Source organism: Ictidomys tridecemlineatus, chromosome 1 (genome assembly GCF_052094955.1).
Source record: "Ictidomys tridecemlineatus isolate mIctTri1 chromosome 1, mIctTri1.hap1, whole genome shotgun sequence".
Taxonomy (NCBI): Eukaryota; Metazoa; Chordata; class Mammalia; order Rodentia; family Sciuridae; genus Ictidomys; species Ictidomys tridecemlineatus.
In genome coordinates, this window is record NC_135477.1 from 118,844,772 (window position 1) to 118,864,308 (window position 19,537).

General features: G+C 38.2%; 1 protein-coding gene across 3 annotated transcripts in view; it reads left to right on the top strand.

The window, feature by feature from the left end:
* The window catches only part of Kdm3b (lysine demethylase 3B), a 77,837-nt gene that overhangs the window by 25,420 nt on the left and 32,880 nt on the right, over positions 1-19,537 (top strand). For 2 of the 3 annotated variants that reach the window (XM_078045836.1, XM_078045838.1), the window contains exons 5-11: positions 710-834; positions 3,086-3,160; positions 7,149-7,748; positions 11,411-12,659; positions 13,473-13,674; positions 17,875-18,089; positions 19,377-19,529. In XM_078045836.1, coding sequence (XP_077901962.1) covers positions 710-834; positions 3,086-3,160; positions 7,149-7,748; positions 11,411-12,659; positions 13,473-13,674; positions 17,875-18,089; positions 19,377-19,529 — 2,619 coding nt within the window. The remainder of the gene's footprint in view (positions 1-709; positions 835-3,085; positions 3,161-7,148; positions 7,749-11,410; positions 12,660-13,472; positions 13,675-17,874; positions 18,090-19,376; positions 19,530-19,537) is intronic. The other variant, XM_078045842.1, reaches the window with a different exon arrangement.

The following is a 19,537-nucleotide window of genomic DNA, read 5'->3' on the forward strand; positions in this document are numbered from 1 at the left end:
TTGGGAAGACCAGCGAAATTGCAGGGTAACATTACCTGCTGATAAAGTAATATCTTTGAAACTCTGTGTTCTTAGGAAGACAGGTGCTATATTTGTTCAGACTATTATTAGTGCAGAGGCTAGAAACCTCATAAATTGAACTCTCAGCTGTTATTGAAAGTCAGATAGCAGAATGTTAATGATTATGTATCATTCCAGTGATCATTTATCCTAATAGCACATCCAATGGGACTGGGGATTTAGCTTAGTGGCAGAATACTTGCCTAGCATATACAAGGCTCTGGGTTTGATCCTCTGCAGCACAAATAAAAAAGAAAAAGAGTACATTCAACTTAGTAGTCTCCTACTTTTTTCATGTACATGTCAGGTATATGAGTAAATTTCCATATTACTTGTTGTTATTTAATTTGTAAGTTTCTTTCCTTTTGTATATTATAATTATTAAATTGTTGAATATAGGGGCTAGGGATGTTGCTCAATATCAGAGTGCTTCCCTAGGATGTATGAGGACAAGGGTTCTATCCCAACATCTCAAAAAGACTCAATGCTAAGTGTGGTAAATCTAGAATTGCTACTTTGTTAGCTCTGTCAAGGGGCAGATATTTGAAAGTGTCAAGTATTTACATCATGTAATTTTCCTTTTGCTTTCAGAAACAGTTATGAAACATAGCTTAGCCAAAAATACAGTTTTGACTGATCTCTTTTTTAGGTCCCTACAGTGTTCAAGGTCACAGGGTCAAAGTGTACCAGCCAGAGGGGGAAGAAGGGTGGATCTATGGTGTCGTAAGCCATCAGGACTCCATCACCCGTCTTATGGATGTGTCTATAACTGAGGTGAGGCTGTGTTAATTCCATCTAAATTCTATCAGTCCCCTTACAGAGCATGGTATAAAGAATGTGAATACTTTATCCCTGGCTCTTATCATTTAATGATTGTATGACCCTTAGAAGGGGTGTGCAACTTTATCATCCCACTATTCTCATCTTTAAGTTAGAAGTAATTGTGTAAAACCCCACTTACCTCACAATACTGTTTTGAAGACTGAAATGATATATTTGAAAGTGCTTTGAAATCTGTAAAACAATATGCAGTTGTAAGGTGGTAGTATTTATCATATTCATAACAGTTTGTATTAAAGACCAATTAGTTAGCATTGGCTTCTGTATTACTTTTGCCACTATATCCTAGATGCTGAAAAAAATTGTTTTTAATGAACAGAAAAGAACCTAACACCTAAGAGATACCTGGAGAATTATTAGGAGAAACAGTAGTTGAGAGTTTCTTTCTTTCTTTCTTTTTTTTATTTATTTTTTTGGTTGTAGTTGTTATTTATTTCTTTATTTAATTTTTTTAAAAGTTAAATAAATCTTCATTTAAAAATTTCAAAAAACATACATACATAAACTATATAATGAAAGCCAATCTTTCCCCTACGTAAATGTCACTCAGTGGCAACCACCATTAACAGTTTGGTATATATTCCATATTCTTTTTAATTTTTGTTTATTTATTTTTAGTTGTAGATGGATGAGCACGATACCTTTATTTTATTTATTTATTTTTATGTGGTGCTGAGGATGGAACCCAGTGCCTCACACATGCTAGACAAGTGCTCTCCCATTAAGCTATATTCCATATTCTTCCAAATATTTTCTATATATATGTATTTCTGTAGGTTATATAGTGTATCTTATTTACTTAATTTTATATAACCTCCTTTTTTTTTTTTTTTTTCCTGATACTGGGGACTGAACCCAGGGGCACTTTACTGCTGAGCTACATCTCCAGCTTTTTTTTTTTTTTTTTTTCACTTTGAGATAGTGTCTTGCTAAATTGCAAAGGTTGGCCTCAAACTTGCAGTCCTCCTGCCTCAGTCTCCTGAGTTTTTGGGATTACAAATATGTACCACTATACTTGGTTTATAACAAGCATTTTTAATCTTTATTTGTGAATATAGAGATGTGAATTTTTTTTTTTTCCTTTATGGTACTGGGGATTGAACCCCAGCAGTTCTTTTCACTGAGCTATATATTCTGGGCCTTTTTAAAATTTTTATCTTGAGATATGATCTCACTAAGTTGCTGAGGCTGGCCTTGAACTTGGAATTCTTCTGCCTTAGTCTCTCAACTTGCTGGAATTAGAGACATGTGCCACTGTGCCCAGCTGACTTATTCCTTTAAAATAGATGTGTGCTATTCCACAAAATGAATATATCATAGCTAGTTTAATCTAAAATTGAAGGACATTTAAATCTTTGCCAGTATTTTCACTAATACAAATGATGACACAGTGAACATACTTGAACATCCTTTCACATTTATGATTTATTAGAATAAATTCCTTGGTTTGTAATTGCTAAGTTAAAAGATATACATAGTAAAAAAATTTTGTGTGTGTGTGTGTGTGTTGTTGTACTGGGAATTGAACTCAGGGCCTCATACATGCTAGGCAAGTGCTCTACAACTGAGCTATATCCCCAGCCCTACACAGTAAATTTGATGTTTTATGTCAAAGTACTCCCTCTCCTAAAGTTTGTATTCTTTAGTAGTAAAGTAGGTTTGTTTGTTTTGGGTGTTTTTTGTTGTTTTGGTTTTTGTGGGTTTGGGGTTTTTTGTTTTGTTTTGTTTGTGGTACTGGGAATTAATCCCAGGGTCTCAAATATGCTCTATCACTGAGCTACATCCCCAGCCCTATATAATGATTTTTGTAATGATTGTTGGTTCTGAAGATTTCTGATTTCATAATACACTGAATAGGAATGTTTTTGATATGAAATATTTCAAATTAAAATCCCTAAAAGACATACTTGAGCATTAAACTCAATTGTTCCTTTTATTCATGAACTTAACAAATATATTAATGCTCACCATATTCCACACCATGTTTCAGATATCCTTACTTTAGAATTGATTGAGACAGTAAATATCCCTTCTCTCATGGAGCTTTCTTCTAGTAAGGGAATAGAAGCAATAAAGAGATACTTACATAGATTAGGAAAGTGTTAAGTCTTGGTGAATAAGGCATGAAATAATCTCTCTTCCCCACCCTTTTCCCATATGTTCTGCTATCCTGCTGCTATCATAGAGTGGTGAGATCAAGTCAGTAGATCCCAGACTCATCCATGTGATGCTGATGGATAACACAACGCCGCAAAATGAGGTACAGTAAACAACTGAGTCATGAGTTGCATTTTCTTGTTATGTAGTTTCCTTTTACATGGGTGCCCCTTGGGTTGTTCAGATGGACTATCTTGGTAAGGGGGATGGTGTCAAGAAAGAGACCTAGTTTGAGTAAACCCTTTCAATTTGACTTGTTCTATAGTTGTTGTAAAGTCTTAAGTCCTAATTTTCTTTTATATTTTCTTAAGTATATTTGAAAGAGATAGTAGTTAAAACTGCAATAAATGGTAGTAATAATCATGACCTTACCAGTAACTAGATATGGAAGAAAAGCTACATCCTCTTTTTTCCTATTAGGTGGCACTGAGCTCCAACAGTCTTTTTTACTTTTTATCTTGAGACAGGATCTCGCTAAGTTGCTGAGACTGGCCTTGAATTTAGAATTCTTCTGCCTTAGTCTCTCAACTTGCTGGAATTAGAGGCATGGGCCACAATAGATGTATGCTATTCCAAAAGATGAATATATCATAACTAATTTAATCTAAAATTAGAGGACATTTAAATCATTGCCAGTATTTTCACTAATACAAATGACAACACAGTGAACATACTTGAACATCCTTTCACATTTATAATTTATTGGAATAAATTCCTTGGTTTGCAATTGCTAAGTTAATAGATATACATAGTAAAAAAAAAATTTGTGTGTGTGTGTTATTGTACTGGAGATTGAACTCAGGACCTCATACATGCTCATATATTCCCAAGTAGAATCAAACAAACAGGTGCCTAGTTCAGTGCTTAGCACACAGTGGATTATTCTATAATTATAGACTAAGCCAACACTTGGTTCATTCAGAATTATTATAGCCAAAAATAAATAAATATGTGCATTATAAATCTCTACCTGAACCAATAAGGAATCCTGTGTGAGTATCCTTCAGTAAATAAACTGTCCACACATGCCTCATAGTATCTTATCACCTCTATAAATACTGCTGTCTTGCTGAGTATATAGTCCTTCATCATCTTTTTTATATAGTTATTCTTGACTTGATTTAAAAAGAAAAAGATCAGACTAAGAAAGGAAGAATCAGTATTAAATTTAATAGCTTCTTATTTATGTATTATATTAATCAGGAATAGGTTAAGTCCCTTGACTATGTTTCTCATGGCTGAAAAACCTGTTACTTTGATGTTGCATTGGGCTCTATTTTTAGTCCATTATTTCACTCATTCATTAAGCACCTGTTGTATGCCAAATAGTATTCAGCTAGCCCAGTATAACTGAAAAGTACTATACTCAGTGTCCTAGGTTACTTTCTTGCATGTGAGTAGTTCATTATAAGTTATTTTGGGAATGGTTGCTATGAGCCAGGTTCTTCAAGTTGACTACATGAGTTAGAAGTGGAAGTGTGGTTTTTAGCAGTAAATTTTGATTTTTCCTTTTTGGCTTTGCCATGATGTGACATATTCTTTTGTTTGTTTGTTTTTTCCCCAGTATCAGGGATTGAACCCAGGGGCACTTAACCACTGAGCCACATCCGCAGTCCTTTTTCGTGTTTTATTTAGAGACAGGGTCTCACTGAGTTGCTTAGGGCCTAACTAAGTTACTTAGGCTGGCTTTGAACTTGGGATCCTTCTGCCTCAGCCTCCTGAGCTGCATGCTCAGGTATGCGCCACTGTGCCTAACTTGACTTATATTCTTGGCTAGCCAAGTTCAATTACAGTTTGCCAGGTTTTCCAGTAACCCTTCTTAGAGATCTGTGATTGCCTCATCTCCTTTAACAGTGAATATAAGAGAATGAGCAAGAAAGAAAAGAAAGATTTCAGCTAAGCTCAGTGGCACAAGCCTATAATCTCAGATTTCAGAGGCTGAGGCAAGAGAATCACAGGTTTGAGACCAGCTTCAGGATTTTAGTGAAACTCTATCAAAACATAAGTAGGACTAGGGATGTAACTCAGAGGTAAAGTGTCCTGGGTTCAAGTCCCATTACCAGAAATAAAATAAAGGACAAAAAATGCCCATCCTCAAGTTTACCCTTTTTATTTATTTATTTGGTACCAGGGATTGAGCCCAGAGGCATTTAACTATTGAGTCACATCCCCAGCTCTTTTTTTTATTTTATTTAGAGCCCGGGTCTTACTGAGTTGCTTAGGGCCTTGCTAAATCGCTGAGGCTGGCTTGAAATAATAATTCTCTGCCTCAGCCACCTGTACTTTACCATGTAATTTAAGAAGAAAGTAAAAATAAAAAACTGATGGTAATCCAGGTTGAAGAAAAGATAAAGTTTTAAAAGAGAATGGATGAATTTAAGCTGGGCATGGTAGTGCATGCCTGTAATCTCAGCTACTTGGGAGGATGAGGCAGGAGGATTAAGAGTTCTAGCCCAATTTGGGCAACATACCAAGAGCCTGTCTCAAAGAGGATGAAATGAAACAACGTTTAGCAAACAGTTTTTGAATGAATGATTTGAAAAACTTGGGTAATATTGCCAGAAGTATGTTACTTATTATTACATTACTTAATACTATATATTTAGAAATAGATAATATTCAGAAGTAGGGAAAAATGGAAGTAAATCTTGAGCCTTAAGATTTGGACGGGCGCTGGGATTGTGGTTTGGTAGTAGAGCGCTTGTCTAGCATGTGTGAGGCACTTGGGTTGGATACTTGGCACCATATAAAAATAAGTAAATAAAATAAAGACTTGTAGGGGAAGCTAGGTACAATGGTGCAAGCTTGTAATCCCAGTGGCTTAGGAGGCTGAAGCAGGAGGATCACAAATTCAAAGCCAGTATTGGCAACTTAGCGAAACCCTGTGTCAAAATAAAAAATATAAAGGATGAGGATGTAGCTTAGTGGTTCAATACCCAGTATCCCCCAATATATGGGGGGCTGTTTTATATATATGAATGACTTGTAGGAGAAACACTGGATAGGAAGACAGCAAAAAGGAAAAGTACTGAAATTATTACTAAGAAGATAAGAAATTTAAAATTCATAAAACATTTCCATTGAAAAGCTATAGTAAGTAGTGATTACAAGAAAGAAAATAGATCTACAAATAATACTGCCCAAAGTATTAAGGACAGTAAGAATAAATTAATGAAGTTTATAAATATTAATACCTAGATAACAATGTTTCACTAGCTTATTAACCATCTTAGCACATGTTTTTGAAATACCTTCTTCATATAAGTCCTTGATGCACAAAAAAGATTGCTGTAGAGAATGTTAGCTGCACCTCATGCCCCATTCTCCTTATCCTTCTCAGGGAAGGAGTTTACTCAGAATGGGTATTTTCTCTTTTAATCCATATCTTGTCTGGCCTTTCAATTAAGGTGCAAGTAAAATTTTCTGGGATAGATAGTCTGACATTACCAGAAGATACAAGAGATTTGATTTTTGGCCTGTGGTAGCCAGCTTTTTTCCCCCCTTTCCTCTGTTTAATGCTTTGAAATAAGGTCTGGAGATCAGTTGAATCTTTGTAGTGTCTGTGAGCAATCGAAACCTCTCTATCAGCTTCACTTTTCCTTTGCTCATATATTTACAAATACTGGTAATCAAATACTGGTTTTAGTGACTTTTGGTTAGAAGGAATTTTGTATGTTAATACTTGAAGTACAAGTTTCTGTCAAAACCAAGAGATAAAGCAAGTTATTTCATCAGTGTACAAATAAGCTTCCAGCCTAGCCTGGCATTTTATTTTGTAAAAATAAGTTCCACAAATTATAAAACCCATCAAAAAATAAAAGATAAAATACCATTTGAAGTAGTTTATTTATTGTAAGAGAAGATTTGCCAAGAGAGTTAACCTCTGGTAACTGTTATCTTGAATGTGTGTGTATAAATGGGATCACAGGGAGATTGGAGCTTTTTGACAAAGAGTCTTAGAGTTGGCATCAGAATTTGGCAATCTTTGCCTGCTTTTTCTGTTTCTAGAGATGGGAAAGAGCTAATGGATTATGGTTTTCACAGGATGAAAGGTTCTTTATAATAAATCTTTTTTGAATTTTGTTTTGTAGGGGGGTACGTTAAAAGCAGTAAAATCTTCCAAAGGAAAGAAGAAGAGAGAGAGCATAGAGGGGAAAGATGGCCGGAGGAGGAAAAGTGCTTCGGACTCTGGGTGTGACTCTGCATCAAAGAAATTAAAAGGAGACAGGGGTGAAGTAGACAGTAATGGGAGCGATGGAGGTGAGGCAAGCCGAGGGCCCTGGAAAGGAGGTAATGCCAGTGGAGAGCCAGGGCTGGATCAGAGAGCCAAGCAGCCACCATCTACATTTGTTCCCCAAATTAACCGCAACATTCGCTTTGCCACTTACACCAAAGAAAACGGCAGGACTCTGGTGGTACAGGATGAGCCTGTAGGTGGGGACACACCTGTACCTTTCACTCCATATTCTACAGCCACAGGTCAGACACCTTTGGCCTCAGAGGTGGGTGGAGCCGAAAACAAAGAGTCAGGAAAAACACTGGAACAAGTTGGCCAGGGCATGGTGGCTTCAGCAGTTGTGGTCACTACCACCAGCTCCACCCCAACCACGGTGAGGATCTCAGACACTGGCCTTGCAGCAGGGACTGGGCCGGAAAAACAGAAAGGCAGCCGGTCACAGGCCTCAGGAGAGGTGAGTTGCTCTAGGGGCAGATTTGCTAGATTTGTGTTTACTCTCTCATCCTTCCTTATTGTTAACACCTTCACAGACATCTCAAATGCCCTAAGGAAGGAATATTTCTGAGATATTCCTTAAATTATATTCTGTGGCTAGGCCTTTACTGCTCTCCTTGAGCAAATGTGTACATTTTAATAACTTTGTCAGTTTTTAAAAGCCACTTGAACATCTGGACACAGCTGCACATACCTGTAATCCCATCAGTTTAGGAAGCTGAGGCAGGAAGATTACAAGTTTAAAGCCAGCCTCAACAACTTAGTGAGGTCTTCTTTCAAAATAAAAATTGACTGGGAATGTGGCTCAGTGGTTAAGTGCCCCTGGGTTCAATCCCCAGTACAAAAAAAAAAGTCACCTGAACAATTAGGCTAATCAAAAACTGGTTATACAACCCAATTTAATGAGATTTAAAATAGATCTGATGGGGAATCTTTTTAATTCAATTATCTATTTAGTTCACCAAGTAGTTGAACCTCCACCAAATCTGAGAGGCAAGGTTAATGAATTATAGTGTTGGTAATAGTGAACACTATAATTAAGGCTGTGAGTCCAAGCTACCATTACCCTATTTTCAGTTCATCATTTTCTGTGATATTTTCCCTTGAGTCTAGGTTACTTTCCATCGTTTAGTATGGCCATAAAAGTTTTTCTCTCACTAATTTCATTCTTTTAATAAGCCTTACTTGATGGATTTAATCATAACAGTTATTGCTTTGGTCTTTATCTGATAGGAATTTTTTTTTTGCTAAAATGGAACTTTTGTTAAATGTAAGTTATTGTCAAGTTGACACTGTAATCCAAATTTAAGACAGTATCAAAATCTATTCTTTTGGGACTAGGGGCTGTGGTTCAATGGTAGAGCACTAGCCTGGCACGTGTGAGGCACTGGGTTTGATCCTCAGCACCACATAAAAATAAAAACTAAAAGCCAGGCATGGTGTTGCACTCCTGTAATCCCAGCAGCTTGGGAGGCGGAGGCAGGAGAATCACAAGTTCAAAGCCAGCCTCAGCAATTCAGTGGGGCACTAAGCAACTCAATGAGACCCCATCTCTAATAAAAAACAAAATAGGGCTGGGGATTTGGCTCAGTGGTCTAGTGCCCCTGAGTTCAATCTCTGATACCATAAATAAATAAGCAAATAAATAAATAAAGGGGGTTTTTTTGGTCCATCTACAACTAAAAATATATATATTTAAAAATTGAATTTCTTACTAATTTTGGTCACCAAACTGATTCAATAGGCCAACTCAAGCTAGAGTATGAAATGAAAAGATGAAATGCATAATGATTTTTTTAAAGTACATAAGCCAGCCATGGAGGCACGTGCATGTAGGCCCAGCTACTCATGAGGCTGAGGCAGGAGGATCATTTTAGCCGAAGAATTTGAGGCCAGCCTGGACAACAATGAGACCCCATCCAAAAAAAAAAAGCAAAATAATATATAGGAAACTACTGTGTGCTAAGTACTGTGCATTATAAATATTTTAAATCACTACTTAAAGGAACCCACACACCAAAATAGAATCATTTCAGGTGTAACAACACAGATAAAGCATGACATAGGACTGGGTGATATGGTTTAATAGAAAAAAATCTTGCCTAGCATGCATGAGGCCTTGTGTTTGATCACCAGCCCCACAAAGAACAAAACAAAGCAAACAAAAACCCATGGTATATAAATTTAATCTGACTAATTCCTAATTCTAGCAAATATAATGTGTTAACCCCTGATATATAAGAATAGAGAGCGAGATGAAATGCCTAGGTAAAAGAGGACTGTAAATGCAAATTTCACACTGTTTGTGATTTTTTCCTCAGTTAGTTGACCTATAGTTCCAAAGAACCAGGTGAGGATCATAGATGAGTTTCCAATGTGTAAAAAAAAAAAAAAAAAAAAAAAGCTTCATAATTTCGGCACCATTTAAAATCAACTCTGTGTTAAGGCAGTATGAATGTAAATGAGAATTACAAAGTAAACCAAATTTGTGTCCTACAAGAAAAGATCCAGTGAGTGTCACTGGTATTAGAGTAGCAAAGCTGATAGATGAAATGTGGAGTCAATATTTTTTTCAAATAGGTTGTAGAAACTTCTGTGAATATCATTTTGCTCATGTTTTAGCCTGTCTTTTTCTGCAGTATGATTTAAAATTACAGACATGAATGTTTCTGTTACAATTCTTAATTTGAAATAGAGAAATAGTTACTAGGACTTTCTTGCCCTAAAAGCTAGAGTTGAAATCAGTTTGTCATCGCTTTCTTATAAGGAAAGGATTTGGAATTTAATCATTTAAAAGAAAATGAAAGACCATCCAAATTATTTTTAATTCATGCGTGTATTTATTTTTAAAGGATAATGTTAGTAGTAAAACATGAGCTACTCGTGCAGGTTTCTTGCAGTCATACAGATGTCAAGGCTCTGAGCCAATCCTGCTAGTGAAACAACAGCAAAACCTCAGGGCTGTGTCAGTCTTATTTTGGGGGGTGGGGGCAGGGAGGTCTTAAATCAATGCTTTTGTAGTTAGTAAGAAAAAAAAATGAACTTTTTAACTCTAAAATCTAAAATTTTTTAACTCTAAAATCTGTACCAGATGTCAACTGCAAGCAAGCCATAGGAAGTGTCCCTAGTTGTTCTTCTATGCCACCTTTAAGGATATTTAGCATTGTATCATTTTAAAATGTATAATTCTTTGGCATTTAGTACATTCACCATGTTATAAAACCACTACCACTACAAGATCCAGAAATTTTTCTCCTTTAAAATAAAACCCCATATTCATTCAGCAGTGATGGAATAATTTTTTATTTCCAATGTTTACAAATGAATGCTTAGGTATCATTCTCTACTACTTGAAAGTTGGTTGGTGTTTTTTGTTTTGTTTTGTTTTGTTTTGTTTTAGTTAATCTATATTTCAAGTCAAGTGCTAGGATCTAAGTTTTATTAAATTAACGAGTACTACATAAGGGCTTATAGCTACCTAAGAGTGTCTCTGTGTGTGCATATGCGTACATAATGTATATGAAAGTGCCCCTACCCTTATTTATACATATAATCATTCACATGCAGAAGTTAACATGGAAAGCATTATATAACATTTTATTTTCCAATTGGTTAGGCTAATAAGTGGGCTTATCGTAGAAGTGAAGTTACTTTCTATAAGATGAAGATATTTGCAATAGCTTACATAAATCAAAACTTTATAGTTTCTAAGGTCATTCAGATAGATTGATATTACAGAGGTCAGTAGGTAAATTTCAAAGTAAAAGCTGTCATCAGGAATCTTCCCACAGTTCCCTAACAGAGTCTCTGTTTTCAAATACTGTAAATACTAAAAAGCCTACACACCTTTCTAGAACTGACCCATTGGGTAACAACCAAAGGAGAGGCAGGTTGAATGACATCTCTGGCTCATCTTGCTAAAGTTAAAATGCCCTCTGTGGTTTATGGCAAGTTTTTTCCCTTCCATTGCTGGTGAAATCCAGAAGAGCAAATAAGTAGAATTGTAGGAGAGAAAAGTTGATTGACCCACAAGAAATATTGATTCAATGATAGGACAAAGAAAGAGCTCATTAGGTTGTCATCTGAAGCCAGTGTCACTAATTCAGGCTATCTTCCTTTCAGAATTCAAGAAATTCTATTCTGGCCTCTTCTGGATTTGGAACATCTCTCCCAAGTTTATCACAACCATTGACTTTTGGAAGTGGAAGGAGCCAGTCCAATGGGGTTTTAGCTACAGAGAACAAACCTTTGGGCTTCTCTTTTGGCTGTAGCTCTGCTCCAGAGTCTCAGAAAGATTCTGATCTCTCCAAAAACTTGTTTTTTCAATGCATGTCCCAAACTTTACCCACCAGTAACTACTTCACTACGGTTTCAGAGAGTTTGGCTGATGATTCCTCTAGTCGGGACTCATTCAAACAAAGCCTTGAGAGTCTGAGCTCAGGCCTGTGCAAAGGCAGATCCACTCTTGGAGCAGACACTAAGCCAGGCTCTAAGGCTGGCAGCTCTGTGGACCGGAAAGTGCCTGCAGAGTCCATGCCCACCCTTACTCCAGCCTTCCCCCGGAGCCTCCTAAATACCCGCACCCCAGAGAGTCATGAAAATCTATTTTTACAGCCCCCTAAACTGTCCCGAGAAGAGCCTTCTAACCCTTTCCTGGCATTTGTGGAGAAAGTTGAACACAGTCCTTTCAGCAGCTTTGCATCTCAGGCATCAGGTAGCTCTTCCTCTGCTACCACTGTCACCTCCAAGGCAGCAACCGGCTGGCCCGAGCCTCACTCGTCTGCAGATTCAGCATCTTTAGCAAAGAAGAAAACCCTCTTCATTACAACTGATTCCTCCAAGCTGGTGTCTGGTGTTCTGGGCTCAACTCTTACCACTGGGGGTCCAAGCCTCTCTGCCATGGGGAATGGCCGCTCCAGCTCACCCACCAGTAGCCTCACCCAACCCATTGAGATGCCTACTCTCTCCTCAAGCCCCACAGAGGAGAGGCCAACTGTGGGACCTGGGCAACAGGACAATCCCCTCCTCAAAACCTTTAGTAACGTCTTTGGCAGGCACTCGGGCTGCTTTCTGTCCTCCCCAGTAGATTTTTCGCAGGAGAACAAAGCTCCTTTTGAAGCTGTGAAAAGGTTCTCACTGGATGAGCGAAGCTTGGCTTGCAGACAGGACTCAGACTCCAGCACCAACAGTGACCTGTCAGATTTGAGCGACTCAGAGGAACAGCTGCAGGCCAAGACAGGCCTGAAGGGGATTCCAGAACACCTGATGGGGAAGCTGGGCCCCAATGGGGAGCGTAGTGCGGAGCTGTTGTTGGGCAAGGGCAAAGGGAAACAGGCCCCTAAAGGCCGACCTCGGACTGCGCCCTTGAAAGGTGATCCTGCTGGGAACTATACGTGGGCTTTGCTCTGGCACTTGCCTCAAAATGCTTGTGCTTTTGTGTGGTAGATGCCTTCATATTGAAGGAAAGTTCTAGAATCTCATAGAATTATAGAGGCAAAGAACCTGGCAGAGGCACCTTATCAAACTTGGTTGCCTCTATACCAGCAATGTAAAAGGGTTATCTGCTCATAAAAGAGGACTATTCATCTTCATTAGCTTGTTGTTTTTAATTAGAAACTATATGTCCTTGTGTTGATCTCATTCCTTTCTACTTCATCATCTTTAATTTGCTTCCAGGGAGTTACTAAGAATTAGTTTTCATTCCCATATTAGTTTTCATCCCTTTGAAGACTTGATGAACTAAAAAGATTCACTCCCTTGGTTTGTTCCTCTCTGAAACGTAAGGATTTTTTACACCTCTACCAAAAATCTATGAATTTATGATGTGAGGTTATGGTCTAGAAGTGTATAAGAGAAAGTCTGGTGGTAAAAGTAGCTGCTTTCATTAGGAATTGATATCCTATGAGAGCCCAAAAAGCCTAGATTAACAGTAGGCATATACTGAGTGACTAAGGGCAGGTGATGACTACCTTCTGCTGCATGAGGCACATAACAGTTCTCCTTATCTCCCAACCAAAGCCTTTTTGTTCCTTGCTCTCCCTTTCTGGGTTCATAGTAGATTATGTGCCCAAGCAGTGCAAAGAGGAATAGCCCTTTGACCATTGTTTGTTCACATGAGGAGTTTGTTAGTGGACCCTACTTATGCTTCTTATGACAGCCTTTTCTCCTCCCTTCCTTGCCACAGTTGGCCAGTCAGTGCTAAAAGATGTGAGCAAAGTGAAGAAGCTCAAGCAGTCTGGAGAGCCCTTTCTACAGGATGGGTCATGCATCAATGTGGCACCTCACCTGCACAAATGTCGTGAGTGCCGCCTGGAGCGGTATCGGAAGTTTAAAGAACAGGAACAAGATGATTCTACTGTAGCCTGCCGCTTCTTTCACTTCCGGAGGTACCTAAGTTCCTCTCCTTGATGTCATTCCCAGTTTTCACTAGTGCCATATAACTCCCACTCTTTCTCTAAATCTATAAATCTGTCTTTCTCAGTTTTCCATAACCCCTCTGCTCACAGGGTGTATGCTGAGGCTTTGTTGTAGTAATTACTTAGTTGTTGGGATCATTATAAAATGATCCGTGGGTTGGTCCTTGCAGGATTGAAGTGGAGCAGTTTTAGCTGCTGCCATGTGCTATTCATACTAAGCTGTTCCTAACTTGGGTTCCATTTGAAACCAGTGGTATAAGCAGAAGAACTTCATTTTATTTTGGGAATCTGCCTGACCACTTCTTCTTCTTCAGTGCTAGGGTGACTTGAGTCACTTAAGAGAAGAAAGGTTAGGAGATGATGTGAAGCACATTTCTTTTTATTTTCTCTCTCTCTCTCTCTCTCTTTTTTTTTTTTTTTTTGGAGATGAGTTTTTACTATGTTGCCCAGGCTATCCCTGAACCTGTAGGCTCAAACAATCCTCCTGCCTCAGCCTCCTGAGTGCTAGGACTATAGGTGCTTGTTACCCACTTGGCTCAATGGAGTATTTTTAAAATAGAGATAACTAATGAAAACAGCAATATCTAATCACTTTTCCTCTTCCTCTATGAGAAACTTAGGATCATTCAAGGCTGATTTTGTTTTGTTTTTGTTTATTTGGCAATACTGGGGATTTAACCTGGGGGGTGTGGAGCTACATCCCCAATCCCTTTTTGTTTTGAGACAGGGTCTTGCTAAGTTGTTGAGGCTTGCCTAAACCCATGATCCTCTAACCTCAGCCTCCCGAGTCATTGGAATTACAGGCGTGCACCACCATGCCCAGCTAAGAATCTTTCATTTTTAAAATTAAAAAATCTAAATGGCTCCTGGGCGCAGTGGTACACGCCTATAATCCCAATGTCTCGGGAGGCTAAGACAGGAGGATCGTGAGTTCAAAGCCAGCCTCAGCAAAAGTGAGGCACTAAGCAACTCAGTGAGACCCTGTCTCTAAATTAAAAAAAGAAAAGCTGTTGATCAGGGCTAGAGGTGTAGCTCAGTGGTAAAACATTTGCCTATATAACAAAAATGTGGGAGGACCTGAGGTTTGATCCCCAGCACCACCAAAAAAATAAAATAAAATACATAAAGGCTTATTGGTGTGGATGACCTTATTTGGCAAATATTTATTGAGCATTTAATATGTGCCAATCATTATTCTGAATATTAAGGATTCAGTAGTGAACAAAACATTACATTCTGGTCTCAGAAAGTTTAGGGGGAGGAATTAAAAAAGCAGATAGACAATAAGAGGAAAAATAAATTAAGTAAATATTATGTCAATTAGTAACTTGAGAAAAATAAAGGCGGGAAAGAGGATTGAAATTTCGGTAAGCTAGAGAGGCTACTATTTTAAACCAGGTGATCTGAGAAAGAGCAGGTTAAGGAATGACCTATAAGAGGTGAAAGAATAAAGCCACACAGTTATTACTCAGGAGACAAGTATTCCAGACAAGTGCTGTCATTCTGAGACTGGAATATTCTTGATACATCCATAGAACTAGTATAGCTAAAAGAGAGTAAGCAAGGGGAGTAATAGAGTTGAGATCAAAGAATTAATGATGAGTCTAGACTTAATGGGGCTACTCTAAGGGCCTTGATTTTTACTATAAATAAGATATTATTCGAAAAAACAAAAAAGAAGTCATTAGAGGTTTTGAGCTGATGAGTAACACTGATTAATGTCACTTTAAGTTGAGCATGGTGGTGCACATTATAATAATAGCTACTTGGGAGGCTGAGGCAGGAGGATCACAAGTTCAACTTGGACAACTTGCTGACACCCTGTCTCAAAACAGATAATAAAGGACTAGGGTTGTAGCTCAGTAGTAATACACTCCTGGTTTCAATTCCCAATTACCACCCACTGCTTTGACTACCTTTGTGGGAATAGACTATATATGAGGGCAAGGGGAGAAGCACAGAGAAGTTGAGAGACTATTGAAGGCAGAGTACTCAGAATTACCTGATGGGCTAAATTTGAAGTATGAAAGAATTCCCAGCTGGAGAGATTGAAATAACAGCTGGATCTACACCTTTAGAGTTAAGGGAAGAGATTCAACCTGGAGATACAAATTTAGATATCACCAGGGATTTAAAGCCCATAGTCTAAATTGAGACCTCAGGAGTCAGCATGTAGATAAAGACCAGAAGCAGGGCTAGGTTATAGCTTAGTGGTAGAGATCTCGCCTAGCATGAACGAGGCACTGGGTTCGATCCTCAGCACCACATAAATGTAAAATATATTGTGTCCATCTAAAAATAAAGAATAAAAATAAAAAATAAAAAAAGAGTCTTAGGACCAGAAGCAGTCTGAGAACTGAGCTCTGGCATTCTCCAGAAGTGAGAAGTATTAAAAGGAATTAGTAAAGGGGACTGAGAAAAGACAGCCACTGAGGACAGAAAAACAGGAAGGTCGGTGCGGTGGTACATGCCTGTAATCCTAGCGACTCAAAGAGGCTGAGGCAGAAGGATTTCAAGTTTGAGACCAACCTCAACAACTTTGGCCCTAGGCAACTCAGGGAGACCTGTCTCAAATTAAAATTTTTAAAAAGAGCTGGGTATGTGGTTCAGTGGTTAAGTTCCCCTGGGTTCAATCCCTGGTACAAAAGAGGGAGAGAAAGAGTAAGACAACTGAAGAAAGCACTTCCAGAAAGGAATAAGGAACTATGTCAAATGCTGGCAGGTTGTGTTAGGTAAGGACTGAAAGTGACCTTTTGATAGCAAGATGAAATGACCTTGTCAAAAGTAGTTTTGGTAGTTTGGTAGGCAGAATGTCTTATTGTACTGGATTAGGGAAAACGTAAAGGAAATGGTAGCAGACTTGAAGGAAACTTGGGTCTAACAAGCCAAAAAACATGGAGGAGGATGTGAGGTTGAGAGTATTTTTGTAATGGTTATTGTAGCAAGTTTAAATGCTGATTTTGTAGAGCATTAATAAATGATAATTGGAACCAGGCTTGGTGGTGCATGCTTGCAATCCCAGTGGCTCGGGAGGCTGAGACAGGAGCCATCCTATACAACAGCGTAAGACCCTGTCTCTAAATAAAATACAAAATAGGGCTGTGGGTATGGTTCAGTGTTCAAGTGCCCCAGAGTTCAGTGTCCAGTATGAAGAAAAGAAAAAAAGAAAAAAAAAAAAGATTGGTAGAGAAAAAGCTAGATGATATAGAAAAGAGAAAAATTAGTGGAGGGGAGTGCCTTTGGGTTGGGGAAAAGGGACTAGGGTGTAGGTGAAGATATTAACTTTCAAATGAACCTCATTCAGAGCAGGAAATCAAATGAAGAACATGAGCCCATTTGCAGGAGAGTATCCACACTTTGGAATATGTGGGATGGGAGCTTGTGAACATTCTCTTCTGGCTTGTACCAGTAGAACAGGAAGTGAGGTTCTCACAGGGAATGTAATTTCAGAAGTATGAAAAGAAGGAGAGTATGAAAATAGGCATCTAGGAGAGGGAATCCTCCTGAGGTAGGTATACAGGAATTTTATTTATTTATTTTTTTTAATTTTATTTTTTGTGGTACTGTAGATCAAACCCAGGGCCTCACAGATGGTAGATAAGTGCCCTACCACTAAGCTACATCCCCAGCCCTATACATGAGTTTAAAATGTGATGATGATACTTTATTTTTTTCTATTCACATTCAGTGGCATGGATGCAGGTGTAGAACAGGTAGACAGAAAAACTGGTGACAGCTTTCTAAAGAATCAATACCTGCTAAGTATTAAGCCTTCATATTAGCTGAGAACATGTGCAGTTAGCCCTCCATATCTACTGGTTTCACATCCACAGATTTAACTAACTGTAGATTGAAAACATATTTAATATTACAACTGTGTGTGTATTAAACATGTAAACACTCTTTTCTTTGTTAATTATTTCTTAATATAGTATAAAAATTATTTACATAGTGTTTACATTATATTAAGTATTGTAAGTGATCTAGAGATGGCTTAAAGTATATAGGAGGACATACATAGATTTTATGCAAGTACTATACCATTTTAAATGAGGCATTTAAACAACCACAGGTTTTGGTAGCTGGGGCAGGGCAGGGATGTGGCCTGAAAGCAAACCTCCTTGGATCCCAAGGACAACGGTATTTGACTGTCTACTTTTCTTTTTTCAGGTTGATCTTCACTCGAAAGGGGGTGCTTCGTGTGGAGGGGTTTCTAAGCCCTCAGCAAAGTGACCCTGATGCCATGAACTTGTGGATTCCTTCTTCCTCCCTAGCAGAAGGGATAGACCTAGAAACCTCAAAATACATTCTGGCCAATGTTGGGGACCAGTTCTGTCAGCTTGTAATGTCTGAGAAGGAGGCCATGATGATGGTGGAGCCACACCGTAAGACATTCTCTTGCTTGTTTCCAGATACTTTTCATTGTAAACTGTTTTCTTTCACTTTAAAGGAGGGTGAAAGTGGAAGATGACATTTTTCTGTGAATGAATTAAGACCAATAAGTTTTCTTTTTGTAGTAACTATAGCTGAGGCCTTAACTATATCCAGCAGACTTTATTCTTTCAAGTCTTTAACAATTAACCAAAAAAAACTTACCAAAATAATTTTATCATTTCATAATCCTACCAGCAATGAATAGAGGTTCCTTCCCTGCCTGTCATTTTTTGTTACACAGGTACCATAAGACACATTTGAATCTCCATTTTTATTTTTATTTTTTTTTAATTTCAAGACAGCACCTTGCTACATTGCTTAGGGCCTTGCTAAGTTGCTGAGGCTGGCCTCAAACTTGTAATCCTCTTCCCTCAGCCTCCCATATTACTGGGATTACAGGCATGTATTGCCATGCCCAGCTGGTTTATCCTGAATATTTTTAGTTTGCTTTAAACATATTTGTATTAAAAAGTAATACTCTGGTTTGTGAATAGATGAGGTGGACTACCTACCATATTTTTACCTAGAACTCCCATAATTATTAAGATAATTAATAATTATACTACTACTAATTAATAATAATTAATACTACTACTATAGTAGTTCCATATCTATAGTTACTATACACTGTCCCCAGACCAGGAAAGACTATACATGAAATCATGTCCTAAATTTCAAGAGACAAATCTTCTTACTTAAAGCTTTCCCCAGGTTAAAATTTTGTAGTGTCTTAAGTGACAACATGTAGCATTAACACCAGGCTATCATAACCTGGTATTACCACAAACCTTTGAAATGTTAGACATTCCTCATATATTTTTTTCCTCCTCTTAAAATTATAGAAGCACAAACTTCAGCCGAGCACAGTGGCACATGCCTGTAATCCCAGCAGCTTGGGCGGCTGAGGGGCAAGGAGGAATTTCAAGCCAGCCTCAGCAACGGCAAGGCGCTAAGAAAATCAGTGAGACCCTGTCTCTAAATAAAATACAAAAAATTAGGGCTGAGGGTGTGGCTCAGTGGTCAAGTACCCCTGAGTTCCATCCCCAGTACCCCCTTCAAAAAAGAAAGAAACAAACTTCATAAATCTTTTGAGTTTTATTACTAGACAGAATGGTTTGAATAGGGATCAGCTAATCAGGGTCTTTTGCTAGTGATTAGCATTATCAGTGCCAACATTATTATTATTTTTATTATTTATAATATTAACATTATTATTATTATTTTTCTCTTTCCACCAGAGAAAGTTGCATGGAAGCGAGCTGTGCGTGGTGTGCGGGAGATGTGTGATGTATGTGAAACAACTCTGTTCAACATCCATTGGGTTTGTCGCAAATGTGGATTTGGGGTCTGCCTTGACTGTTACCGGCTCAGGAAAAGCCGTCCACGGAGTGGTGAGCAA